This window comes from Setaria italica, chromosome VII (assembly GCF_000263155.2).
Source record: "Setaria italica strain Yugu1 chromosome VII, Setaria_italica_v2.0, whole genome shotgun sequence".
Lineage (NCBI taxonomy): Eukaryota > Viridiplantae > Streptophyta > Magnoliopsida > Poales > Poaceae > Setaria > Setaria italica.
In genome coordinates, this window is record NC_028456.1 from 14353498 (window position 1) to 14365338 (window position 11841).

The 11841-nt window shown below is 50.3% G+C and overlaps 1 protein-coding gene across 2 annotated transcripts; it reads right to left on the reverse strand.

Moving 5' to 3' along the window:
- Nucleotides 1-7039: 7039 nt before the first annotated feature.
- LOC101786513 (probable endo-1,3(4)-beta-glucanase AFLA_105200) lies at nucleotides 7040-11126 on the reverse strand. 2 transcript variants are annotated; one of them, XR_002678469.1, is made up of 5 exons: nucleotides 10114-11126; nucleotides 9000-10032; nucleotides 8259-8895; nucleotides 7718-8154; nucleotides 7040-7564 (listed from the first exon to the last, which is right to left on the reverse strand). XR_002678469.1 is itself a non-coding variant. In XM_004975224.2 (4 exons), exons 1-2 carry the CDS (start codon nucleotides 9350-9352, stop codon nucleotides 8517-8519), a joined length of 732 nt encoding a protein of 243 aa, XP_004975281.1. In that variant the 5' UTR covers nucleotides 9353-9520; the 3' UTR covers nucleotides 7040-7564; nucleotides 7718-8154; nucleotides 8259-8516. The 2 variants fall into 2 exon arrangements, 1 of the variants encoding a protein (XP_004975281.1); XM_004975224.2 differs by lacking the exon at nucleotides 10114-11126 and having other exon boundaries at nucleotides 9000-9520.
- Nucleotides 11127-11841: the final 715 nt, after the last annotated feature.

Sequence of the window (11841 nt, forward strand, 5' to 3'; positions counted from 1 at the left end):
TTGGCCGCCCGAACGACGCCTACGTGAAATTCCAACCTTGCCCCGTTCCTCCCCCTCCTATATAAAGCCCCCAACCCTCCCCTTCCTCCTCCACCATTAACAGGAACCCGAGCTCCACTTTTCCCCAAATTTTGACGGTGAAATCAGCCCCGGTTGGTGCATCTCCGGCTGATTCCTTGCAGCCACGGCTCCTCCTCGACGTCGCGATTCCGTTTTGCTACTTCCCGAGCTCTCTCCCTCGCCGGACGACCCTCCCCACGGCGACCTCCCCCACCCCCATCCACTACCTCCTGGAGGTTCCTATTGTGCCGCTCCTCCTCATCACTAGGCCCTTCTGGTGAGCTTCCTTGGCCCCGTGTGCCGCCCCTCTCCCTCCCCAAGCCGCCCCTTCTCTTTCCCCCAACCTTCGGCCCAAGGCCATGGCCGGCCTAGATGTTTGTGTACCGTGCGTGTGATCTGTTGTGCGTGGGGGGCTTCATTGGAGAAGAAGAAGGAGGTGCAGGGTGTTATGGGGAAGTTTTAGGGACTTTTGCACAATTAACCCGTAGATCTGGGGACTAGATTGAAAGTTTATCTCGGTTTTCTTTAGTTCCTAGATCTAAAAAGGTTGCAACTTTGGAAATTCGTAGTAAATTGTAGAAACATCGTAAAATAGCAAATGAAGATGTTTTGGCCTTGTGAGAAGAATTATGCAGTAGAGTCATAATATGATATGTGTTAGTAGAAAGTTTCTGATATTTTTATTTATTCTTTCAAAGTGCTTTTAGAAATCCTTTTAAGTTGGTTAGATGCATATCTTGAGCTATAGAAGTTCAAAAGTTGTGATTCCAGTTGTGTTAGTCTTATGATGACACTCTCTAGCTAAGAAAAATATGGAACATGCTAGTTGGGTACTGTTTTTATCATGTTTTTATTTAATCTTGATAAATAGGCAATTTTTAGCTTGTTTTTCATTTCATTGTCATATCTAAAGTTGTGGTGCTCCAATTGCTGTAAAATTTTTATGGTAGGCTATAAATGATGCTCTTGTGCTGTGGTAAAAATTCATATATATTGGTGCATGTATGACTGAGTTATTGATTTAACTTGTTTATTGCTTCATAAATGGTTTTAAATGAGTTATAACTTTTATGTAGGTGTAAAAATGGGAAATGTGGTTCCACTACCTTTGCATGATGTTGTTCTACCATAATAACATATAATATGGCTATGTGTTTATAGAAAATGATGATCTTCAGAATTATCTTGCTTTTACATGTTTTCTTGCATTAGCAATTTATCTTTTTCGTAGTAATTAAATTATAAAACTTGAGCATGTGAGATTTGTACAGTAGCCATGTTTTGATAACATCTATCATCCATAAAAATCTCAACTCCAAATGAGAAGTTTGCCACATCACATATAATTAATATATATGTTTACGATATAATTGGATAATGAAAGTTTGCCAGTAGATGCATATACTTAAGTCATGTGAAACTTTTAATAGTTGTTTTTGAGGGGTACATATGTTTCTAAGTTATGATAATTAGTGGTTAAGCTTTTTATATAACTCATATGTGTGCTCTCATGTTAATATAACAACTGCTTATATAAGTTCTTCGCCTTTGCTTTAATTCTTGCTTAAGGTGTTAAGGGTGTTCCGTGTTACCTAAAACTAATACTAATTAACTATGTTCATAGTATTTGTGAGCTATGTGTTTAACTCATGCATATGTTACCTTGTTAATGAACTAAATGAAGAACCTTGTTGTATGTGTGCTGAAATAGCTGCTAGAGCAGTTCTGTTGTGGCAATGTTTTCATGATGCAAATGATGTTTTCTGTAAATATGGTGAATACAAAAGCTGTAGGTAAGTTCATAATATAGCTTGTGTTGAACTTTCATGACCATAAGCCTGATGGTTTAGGAGCTATAGATTTTACAAGTTCATTGTCAGGTTTTGCGTGCTCCATGTATAATTGTGTTGTTTGACTTAGCTAAGCTTTGAATCATATCTTGGAGATAATAGAATAAGTGTAGGGTTTTTCATGGTCTTTCCAAATTGTTAAAGATCACCCCTTTTGGTGGTCTAAATCTCTAGTTATGAGCTTGTGAAGTGGAATAACAGAATATGTCCTAATCTGGACAGAGATATCTTCTTTGTGATGTTTGACCTGGCTAACTTTGGTTTTAGGTTGTGGTTTTTATAACAAAGTTGTGCATGATTTGTTAAGCTTTCTAAAAAATCTAGAACCACCTTGTTGTGAAAACTAGAACTCAACTTATTGCTGTCTAAATTTGCATGTCCGTTTTCTATCCTTGTTTTTACAGATCTGCTCATTGGTGTGTTTTCACCTTGTTATTTGTTGAATCAACTTTTGGTGTGAGTAACAAAGTTTTAGATAATTTCTTTAACTTTACATAAAATATAGGATCACCCTTTTTGGATGCTTATATCTCTAGTTATGGTTAAAATAAGTGACTGCTATGCTGCTGTCCAGATTCGGTGTATGTGCTTAATGTTATTAGCTTTAACTTGATGTTGCCTTGTGTGCTGGCTAGTTAGCTCATATCACTATTAGAGTTAAATTGATCTACCTGAGAATCTTATAGATGTGTTATATAATGGGTCAAACACTTAACTAATAAATGGTCATGTATGCATGTTGCTACAAAATAACATTGCTGCATAGCTTGCTAGAACCTTAGTGATGTTGGTGTGTGACTTGCTTGTGTATGAGTGGTTTAAAAATAAATGTAATATACTTTGATCACCTTCAACTTGCTGGTTGTGTGATGCACTTATGTATGCTATGTTGATAAGCACCATCACCCTATTTCTTGTATGATGCTAGGCTTAATTAGCTCTTGATTGTTAAATGCTTGCAATAGCTTGGCTTGAGTTAACTAGTGTCCGTGCTTGTTAGGCTTGCTATCTCTATGGAGACTTGAGTGATAGTTAGTTAAATAACTTGCTCTCTAAGTGCTTGTATCTTGTGGTGTAACCTTGTGCTTGTTCCAAATGCTTTTGGGTGATGCATCTCATTTTACTGTTCTTTGTATTCATGCTGTTGCATCTTGCATCTCATCTAGATACGCTAGATAAACCACGTGAAGGACGTGATGATGGAACCGAACCTGAAGAGGGTGTATGGTAGAGCTATCCCAAAGATGGAAGGACTAAACAAGTACCGAGATGGGAGATGCTTGCTAACCTAGTGTGGTTTCCAGGCAAGCCCCGGAGCATATCCTGATTTTCTAAACTTTTGCAATGATTTATGTTGATTATGATTGTGCATTTTAGTTACTAGGTGTTGTCTGAAACTTTAGATGCATGAACTTAATACCCTTTTGATCTGCACACTAGCATGATAAGTCGTGTAGATGCAATGCTTAATAGGACACGGTAAAAGTCGAGTGATTTCCTGTCACTCGTGAGTTATAGGAGTTGTTTGTTTACTTATGTTACAACCATAAGGACGACGGGCGGAGCAGGGCCTTGTGAAATATTTTGTTGGTCGGTGGATTGCCCCGTCTTTCTAAATGAAATTGGACTAAGGTCGAAACATGTCGGCGTTTGTGATCAAGTGTTTGAAAGTACTAATCTCATACCTAGTATGGGATAGGGAAGCCTAGTACCTGATTGAACTGGGGTGTGGCATACCTCCCGGCTATCCTTGGAACGTCATTCCCATGGTGCATCATGTGGGTGCAAGTACAGTCATAGTACGGCAAGAGGTCGGGACTATGAAGCATTGCATGCCAAAGGAAGTTGGCCTTGACATGTGCCTAAGGGATCGATGGGGACGGCTGACAAATGAAGCGACCCTTCGTGGTGCGCGAATGTCATGAGATTAGGTTCGCCATGCATGGTTAATAAATTCGAATCGATTCGTCTGCCTCTCACAGTTTGGGACTGCTTTATCGCTATTCTGCACTAAGTAAAGATGGAACATGATGATGATATTAATCTTGATGCTTGTTCTTTAAATTGTTTGGAAACTATGTTTTCTTAGCATAAGTTGCTAATTTAGACTAGTTAATGAACTTAGAATCTGAGCTAAAATATTGAAAGTAAGGACCAACTTTAGTCGCTTTTGACAAAAACAAACCCACTGCCAAAAAGCCTTGCATGTCTAGGAGTCGGTGGAGTAGTTACCACCTAGCGGGTAAGCCTTGTTGAGTATTAGTATACTCAGCCTTGCTTGTGGCTATCTTTTTCAGGTTTGCTATTGTTTTGGGTGCTAGTCTTACTTGGCCTACCCAGCTCCCTCTGGGTTGGACGGTCAAGTGGGATCCCTCCTCGGACGGCGAGGACAGGGGTCATTGATGCCATGATCGGCTTCGTCATGATATCGTGTATCGATAATTAGCTTTCGCTTGTTTTACTTCTTGTTATTTACAACCTTGCAAACTCTATTTGAATTTTGAAAACTCTGATGTAATAAATTGTTGAACTATGTTATTGTGATGGGAATGTTGTTATCTCTGTGCCCACTCACCTTTGTGTGAGCAATGCTTCTCGATCTTGAGAAAGTGGTTTATTGGATGAAATCTGACGGACGACCAAGTTGACTTGCTTAAAGTGCATCATCACGTGTCAAGCGACTTAAGTGCATTTTAGTCAGGTTAATTTGGACGGTTCCCAAAGGCCAGTATACTTGATCAGCAAAGTACTATCTGACACCAAGGTACGCTACCCTCAAATCCAAAAGGTGATTTACGCCATCTTGATTTCGAAGCACAAGCTCCTCCACTACTTCAAGAGCCACCCGATCATGGTGGTGATGTTGGTGCCGCTCAGGGAAATCATCCAGAACCGCAATGCCTCTGGTCGCGTAGCTAAATGGGCAACAAAGCTCATGGGCTACTAGATCAGCTACGTGCCAAGGACTGCAATCAAGTCGCAGGTCCTCGCTGACTTCGTCACAGAATGGTCTAAGACCCGAACCCCACCGCCTCCAACCAGTCACGAGTACTGGGCAATGTACTTTGATAGGTCGGTCATGGCAGCAAGCATGAGGGCTAGCATTGTGCTCACCTACCCAAAGGGTGATCGCCTCGAGTATGCAATCCGCCTCCACTTCCCTGCCACTAACAATGTGGTGGAATACAAGGCCCTCATCCACGACCTCAAGATCGCCTCCAAGCTGGGCGCTCGCTGCCTCTACATTAGGGGCAACTCGAAGCTAGTAGTTGACCAGGACATGAAAGAAGCCTTGTGTCATGATGAGAAGATGGTTGCCTACTACAATGAGGTGTGAAAGGTCGAGGAGAAGTTCGACGGCCTTGAGCTTCACCACATCCCCATGCGCGATAACCTCACCACTGATTTTCTGGCGAAGCTTGCGTCAAATCACAAGCACGCCCCACCAGGGGTCTTCGCCAACAACGCCCACGAGCTGTCGATCAAGCTCGCCATGGTGCCCACCCCTGTGCCCGATGTAGCCTACCCCAAGCTGGCAATGGAGCCATCCGTGGGGACCATGATGGGCGCCCCCGACCTCGAGGTAGCGGCACTCGAGCCGAGCTGGACCACGCCGTTCCTCGACTACCTCCTGAGGAACACCCTCCCTGTCGACGCCACTGAGGCACGCCGTCTCGCCTAACGCGCAAAGACCTTTCTGGTCGTTGCGGAGGAGTTCTACAAGCGCAGCTTGTTAGGCATCCTCCAAAAGTGTATTCCCACCAACCAGGGGTGGGAGCTACTTTTGGAGATACATGTCGGCATCTACGGCCACCACGTGGCCCCGAGGTCGCTGGTCGGCAAGGTGTTTCGACAAGGCTTCTACTAGCCCACGGCGGTGGCGGACACCCAGCAGATCATTTGCTCCTGCGAGGGGAGCTAGTACTACGCATGGCAGACGCACATGCCGGCTCAAGAGCTGTAGATCATCTCAATCAAATGACCCTTCGCAGTGTGGGGCCTTGACCTGGTTGGGCCCTTCAAAAGAGCGTCCCGGGGCTACACCCACCTCCTCGTGGTGGTGGGCAAATTCACCAAATGGATCGAGGCGAAGGCCATCACCAAGGTCACGTTGGCAGTCGCGGTTGGGTTCTATCTTGACATCGTCTACAGGTTCGGGGTCCCAAACTCCATCATCACTGACAACAGCATGCAATTCATGGGAAGGAAATTTCTGCACTTCTATGATGACTACCACATTAGGGTCGACTAGGCCTTAGTGGCCCACCCATGCACCAACGGGCAGGTCGAGCGGGCTAACGGCATGGTCGTGCAAGGCCTCAAGCCTCACATGTTTGACAAGCTCAAGAAGTTCATGGGGCGGTGGGCAGGCGAGGTGCCTGCAGGGCTCTGGAGCCTAAGGACAACCCCAAACAAGTCCACGAGCTTCACACCCTTCTTCATGGTATAAGCGTGGAGGCCATCCTCTCCACCGACCTCGACTATGGGGAGCCCCAGGTCAAGGCGTACGATGAGGCAAGGTTGGAGGAGGCCAGCTAGGATGCGCTCGACTAGCTCGCGGAGGTGCGAGACATGGTGTTCCTCCGATCTGCAAGTACCAACAAGCCCTCCGATGCTACCATAACAAGAACGTACAAGGCCTGATCCTCCAAAGGGTCCAGACGACCAAAAGGCAAGCACAAGCTCACGCCACCATGGGAGAGACCCTACACCGTAGCTGAGTTCCTACACTCGGGGGCTTATCACCTCAAGGACAAGGATGGCGACATCCTCAGCATCTCTTGGAACATTGAGCAGCTACGTCGCTTTTACCCTTAGATTTGTTGTTTAAGTTTATACAAACAGTTCGCACCATGGAACTAAAAGAAGTGGCACACTCGGTTAAATTTAAAATTTTATTTTCAACTCTCCTGACCAAGCACTTTGCGTCAACCAATGAGGGCAATTGGCACGACCTGCTCGCGGGGGCTACTTGCATGCATATGTATTCCTCGGTCGCACCTGTGTACACCTCCCACGACCCGAGCTTGTGTCACTCAACTGACCAGGGCAAAACAAACCTTTCCGCGGGCTAGTCCCTGGACTTCACTGCGCAGGGAAAAATGGCAAAGGCAAAAATAGGTGCAAAAGAGGAACCAATGTCAAAACAAATCCGTGACAAAGTGACAGCCAAAAGCATTTAAGTTCATTACATAATCTGGATTTAATGCTAGAAAGCGAAAACTTAAGCAACTACTCCGCAGGGGCTTCGGGAGGGACTTCGCCTCAGATCACAGCTGGCGAGATCTGCCCGACCTCCTACTGCATGCCTGGAGCTACCATCTCCATGAGCTGCGTCAGCTCCTAGGAGGTGCGGTTCCTCGCGTAGCCGCTCCCAATGGTAGAGAAGTCCACACCATCGTAGTGTGTGGCCACCAAGGTGAAAGCGGTATGGGCACCCTGGTGGAGCACCTCCATGATTAGGTCATCCACCCGACCATGTGCCGCCTAAAGTCACTCCGCAAGTGGTCCCTCGGGCACCACAACCATGAATAGGTGGGCCCAGAGCACCTCCGACGCGCCCCAAACTGACTCGAGGTCCCAGGACACTCCTTGCAGATGAGTGCTTGCTGCCACCCACTGCTCGGTCATAGCGGCCAGCTCGGTGCGCAAGCCTGCAGCGACGACTACTCAAGTCAAGTCCAGCACGGGACTAGCAAATTCACGGATGTTAATGCATCAAACAAAAGTGGAAGCTAACCAATACAGGACTCACGGGACCAGCAAATTCACGGAAGTAAATGCATCAAACAAAACTGGAAGCTAACCTTTATAGGACTCACGGAGAGTCTGAGCCTCCACGTCGATGGCGTGCTCACTCCGCCGCAGTGCACACAATCTCCACCTTCTGCGCAGAATGCTCCAATGCAGCAATACACACCGTCGTCTCCTCAGCCCAGTGGGCCCACTTAGCTTCCAGATCCACCTCCAAAGTAGCACGCTCCTGGGCATCTTCCTTCACGACCTCGGCCACCAACGCCATCTCGGCAGCGACAAGGAGGGTGTGCTGCTCTAATTCCCAGGCCGATTCCTCGTCCAACCTGGCCATAGCTAGGACCGCCTGCAGCCATTCTACCTTAGCTCGAGCTTCCCCTGACGCGGTCAGCTCCTCCTCCAGCCTCCGCCCACTCGTGACCTCTTCCACCTGCAGCTGGTGCGTGGCGCGTAGGAATCGCAACTTCTTCGCAGATAGGTCCATTAGCCCCTAATGAAGACACGCCATGGTGAGAGTCTCGACAGTGTAGGACGGAAAGCGGAAGGAGAGGGTCCAAGATCGAACATGAAGAAACAGAGGTGAGGGAAGATTACCTGTCCGCGTGGTAGAACCTCTTCGTTCATCACCCCAAAGGCGCTGCTCACTGCCCCCATGGCTGCGTAAAGCAGGTACCGAGCCTTGGTGAGCTCGTCACGCACTCAACACCCGTGCTCGAGAGCACTCCCCCATGACACCATTTCCTGTACATCGTCACGGGCAATCAGCGCCTTGCCCGGGCACCGGGGTTGCTCCTAGGTGAGCATCGGGCCCCAGCCTAGCACCAGCACCGGCCCGGCCAAAGCCACCTGAAGTCAGATGGTGTGGTTGAGCACAGCCTGATCAAGCATCATGGACTGCTTGGAGGCCACCTCTGCACCGCTATGACCAGCGGCCACTTCTGACGACATGGAGTCCGTCAGGACCACCACCTCCGAAGACACCGCCCTCACCACACGACCCTCCGTGGCCGTCGAGCTTTCATCGACCTCCTCCAAAGGAGTGGTGAAGGGTAACGTGATGACCAGAGGCGACGGAGGGTAAGCCACCATGACAAGTGGGGAGCTTGATGGGGTGACTAGAGCCGCCGGAGTCACCGTGCTCGTCCCCTTGACGGTTGCTGACGGCAGCCGGATAATAGGTCCCACAAAACCAATTGATGCGAGCGCCACCATGAGACCAGGAACGAACTCCCTACAACATGAAGCCGCAGATGAACAAAAAATTCAGGCAGAAAAGCATGAAGTGGGGCACACGACCTTAACACAAAATGTACAAATGAAAGTTGAACTTCTTACCTATCAGATCGCCGCAAAGGGAGGGGTGTCGTATGGTGCTGCAAGGCCTGCTGCCCCGGCTGAGGGCGAGATGGCGGTGGCGGCAGAGCCAGGATGCTTCGAGCTGCACCACCATCCCGAGGGATGTCCTCGGGAACTTCACAAGGTACGGCCCGACCTCCCACGGATTGGGAGGATGTGGTGGCAGCCCCGAGCTCCTGAGGCTGTGGAGCCACATCTATCACCTCTGATCTTGGCGGGATGGTTGTGGTTACCGCGCCCTCCGGTACTTGGGATTTCGGTGTTGGCGCGGAGCTCCCGCCGGCACCAGGAGCCTCATCCGAGCCTCCGCCCGCTAAGAGCGCACTTGCCATGATAGACTGGTGGTCACCGGTCTCCGAGCCTACCCTACAGGTGAAGGAAGAGAAGGGCACCAACCTCCTCGTCGTGCTTGGTGGGACGCCGAGCAGTGGTGGCAGAAGCTGCTCAGGGGCTCCCGATCCACAGCCCCAGCCAGTCGGCAACCGTGACCTGCTGAAGTGCTAGCCGTTCGAGCACGAGGAGGGCCGGTCGGCCCCCCGGCTGAAAAAAGCTCGGATGCGCTTTGTGCTCATCACGGCGCCCAAGTTGATAGTGGCCCGCTTCTGGGACACTCGATCTTGTGCCGGGGCCGTGCCCCCACCTTCCCCCGCTCCGATCCTGACCTCCTCCTCGTAAGAGGTTGGAGGGAGAGCTCGAGAAGGCCCTCCTGTGAAGCACAAAGGACCCTCTGGTCAAAAAGGTCATCGAGGCAAGGCATGTCGTTGCTCCCGCTTTCGCCCTCGCCCACGTCGTCATCATCCTCCTCCTCCTCCTCATCGTCGGAGGGCAACCCAGCATCACGGCACGTGCAGTGTAGCTTCGCACTCTCACGAATCTCTTTCTCGCACATGCTCATCTCCCTATCGTGCTTGCGCCGCCGCTCTTGAGTGGTGCGAAACTTGGTGGTGGCCGGTTCGGTGCCCCCGGGGTTGCTGTTCGGATCACAGAACAGGGACACTGGCTTCCCGAGGCCCTGCACACCAACAGCAGCTCAGGTTTCCGAACGCTTGCGAAAGGAAGGTACAGAATGAAAAGGGCCAGGTGAAGGACTCACTAGGTCTATAGGGAAGTTCCCCGCAAAGGCCCGCGGGTGCCCCGGCAGGGCAGCGGCCACCGCCACCTGGATGTCGATGAGCTCTTACACCCGTGCCGAAATCTCATGGTGGGGGAGAACCTTTGGGCACTCCCGAGAGTTGTCCATTTCACCGGAGTACTCGAAGAAGTGGTGGGCCCTCCTCTTCAGTGGCAACATTTGCTACTCGATGAAGCTCCAGACAACCCCCACGCCGAACACCCCGGCTCACACCCTCTCTGCCACCACCTCGATGATGGCATCCACCTTGTCCCTGTTGGGCTCCGAACAGCCCCACCTCCAGGACTCCTGCCACACCGGGGATCCTCCGGTGAACGCCGACAGCTTGCTGGCACCCTCCTCGAGGCCATAGCCAGGATCACAGATGAAGAACCAGTTGGTATGCCATCTGCGGTTGGAGTCATTCACCCGAATCTTCAGATACTTGTCCGGGTACCAGAGGCGCATCTCGATGGTGATGCCGCCCAGCGGCATAAGCTCATCATCGGTAGAGCTCAGCTTCCGCTTCTGGATATCAAAGATCCACCAAAAGAGTGAGGCGTGAGGGGTGACGCCGAGGAAGCCCTCGCACACCACCATGAAGCCTGTAAGCTGCAGAAACCCGTTCGGGTTGAAATGCTGCAGCTCAATCTGGAGGTCATGAAGAAACCCCCGGAGGAAGGGGTGCGCCGGCAGCCTGAACTCACGGGTGTGGAACTCGAGAAGGGAAACCATCTCCCCAGGCTCGAGCTGTCAGAACCGCTCCCCCATGGCGGTGCGCCGTCCAACCTCCTCATTCGGTGGGAGGCATCACATGGACCCACGAGCTCATCATCGGAGGAAGGGCGGGGGATGCGGTGCCGGCGGATGGAAGGGAATACGTGCGAGCAAACCACAATACTGACCAGGTCACCCCCCACAACTCCTCTTCTTCGTTCTCTCTCTCTCTTCCTTTCTTTCTCTCTCTCTCGTTCTACTAGCTACTCGAGCGTGGCTCCTAGAGGAAGGATAGGCAAGTGGAAGAGTGGGGAGGAGAGGAGAGGTGGCGGATTTAAGGGCGCAACCCTAGGAAGGCCATTCGTCCCCTTCAAGCAACTGCACGGGGTGGTAGGCCCAGCCCCTGCGGTAGCGTTGGAAAACACCAAAAGCATGACGTGCGTGAATGGCGTGTGCCATCAAGACACGACAAGACATGATGAGGAGGCTGCTAGGCGGCACCTGGGTTCCCATGTGACGACCCCTCAGTTGCTATGCCCCGGTGGTTGGGCCAAGCCCAAGTAGCAAGCCAGGATACGAAGGCCGGCGCAACAAATGGGCTCGCGGCCGTCCTGAGGCCCAACTAAACCTAGAGTTGGGGACGGCTGGGCTGAGAGGGTCCCAGCGACTGTGAGTTGGGACACCATGTGGCCCCGACCTCCTCCCATCATATCTGAGTCCTGATGACAAGTCCGCCCTAGGTATTCCCAATGAGGGAAGGCAACGAGCCCTCCGACCTCCCATGCATGAGTTTGGGGACCAAACAGGTGGACCACCAGGATTAACAGGACATCTCCCAGTGAGACATAGCCGAAATTTCCACAATTGGAGAGGCACTCGGGTCTCGCTCAGATTTCCTTGCGACGCTCGAACGAGCGCACTTGCCCAACCAGCCTGGTAGGTAAAGAGCCACTTTCCACGAAGGGACCACGTGGGCATGATCCTGACCACACA

Bases quoted from the DNA above. Each gene is read 5' to 3' on its own strand.
- LOC101786513 (XM_004975224.2), bottom strand. From the start codon at position 9,352: ATGGCAAGTGCGCTCTTAGCGGGCGGAGGCTCGGATGAGGCTCCTGGT. The intron at 8,896-8,999 runs GTAAGAAGTTCA...TTCATGTTGTAG, and splicing joins CCTTTGCGGCGATCTGATAG to GGAGTTCGTTCCTGGTCTCA.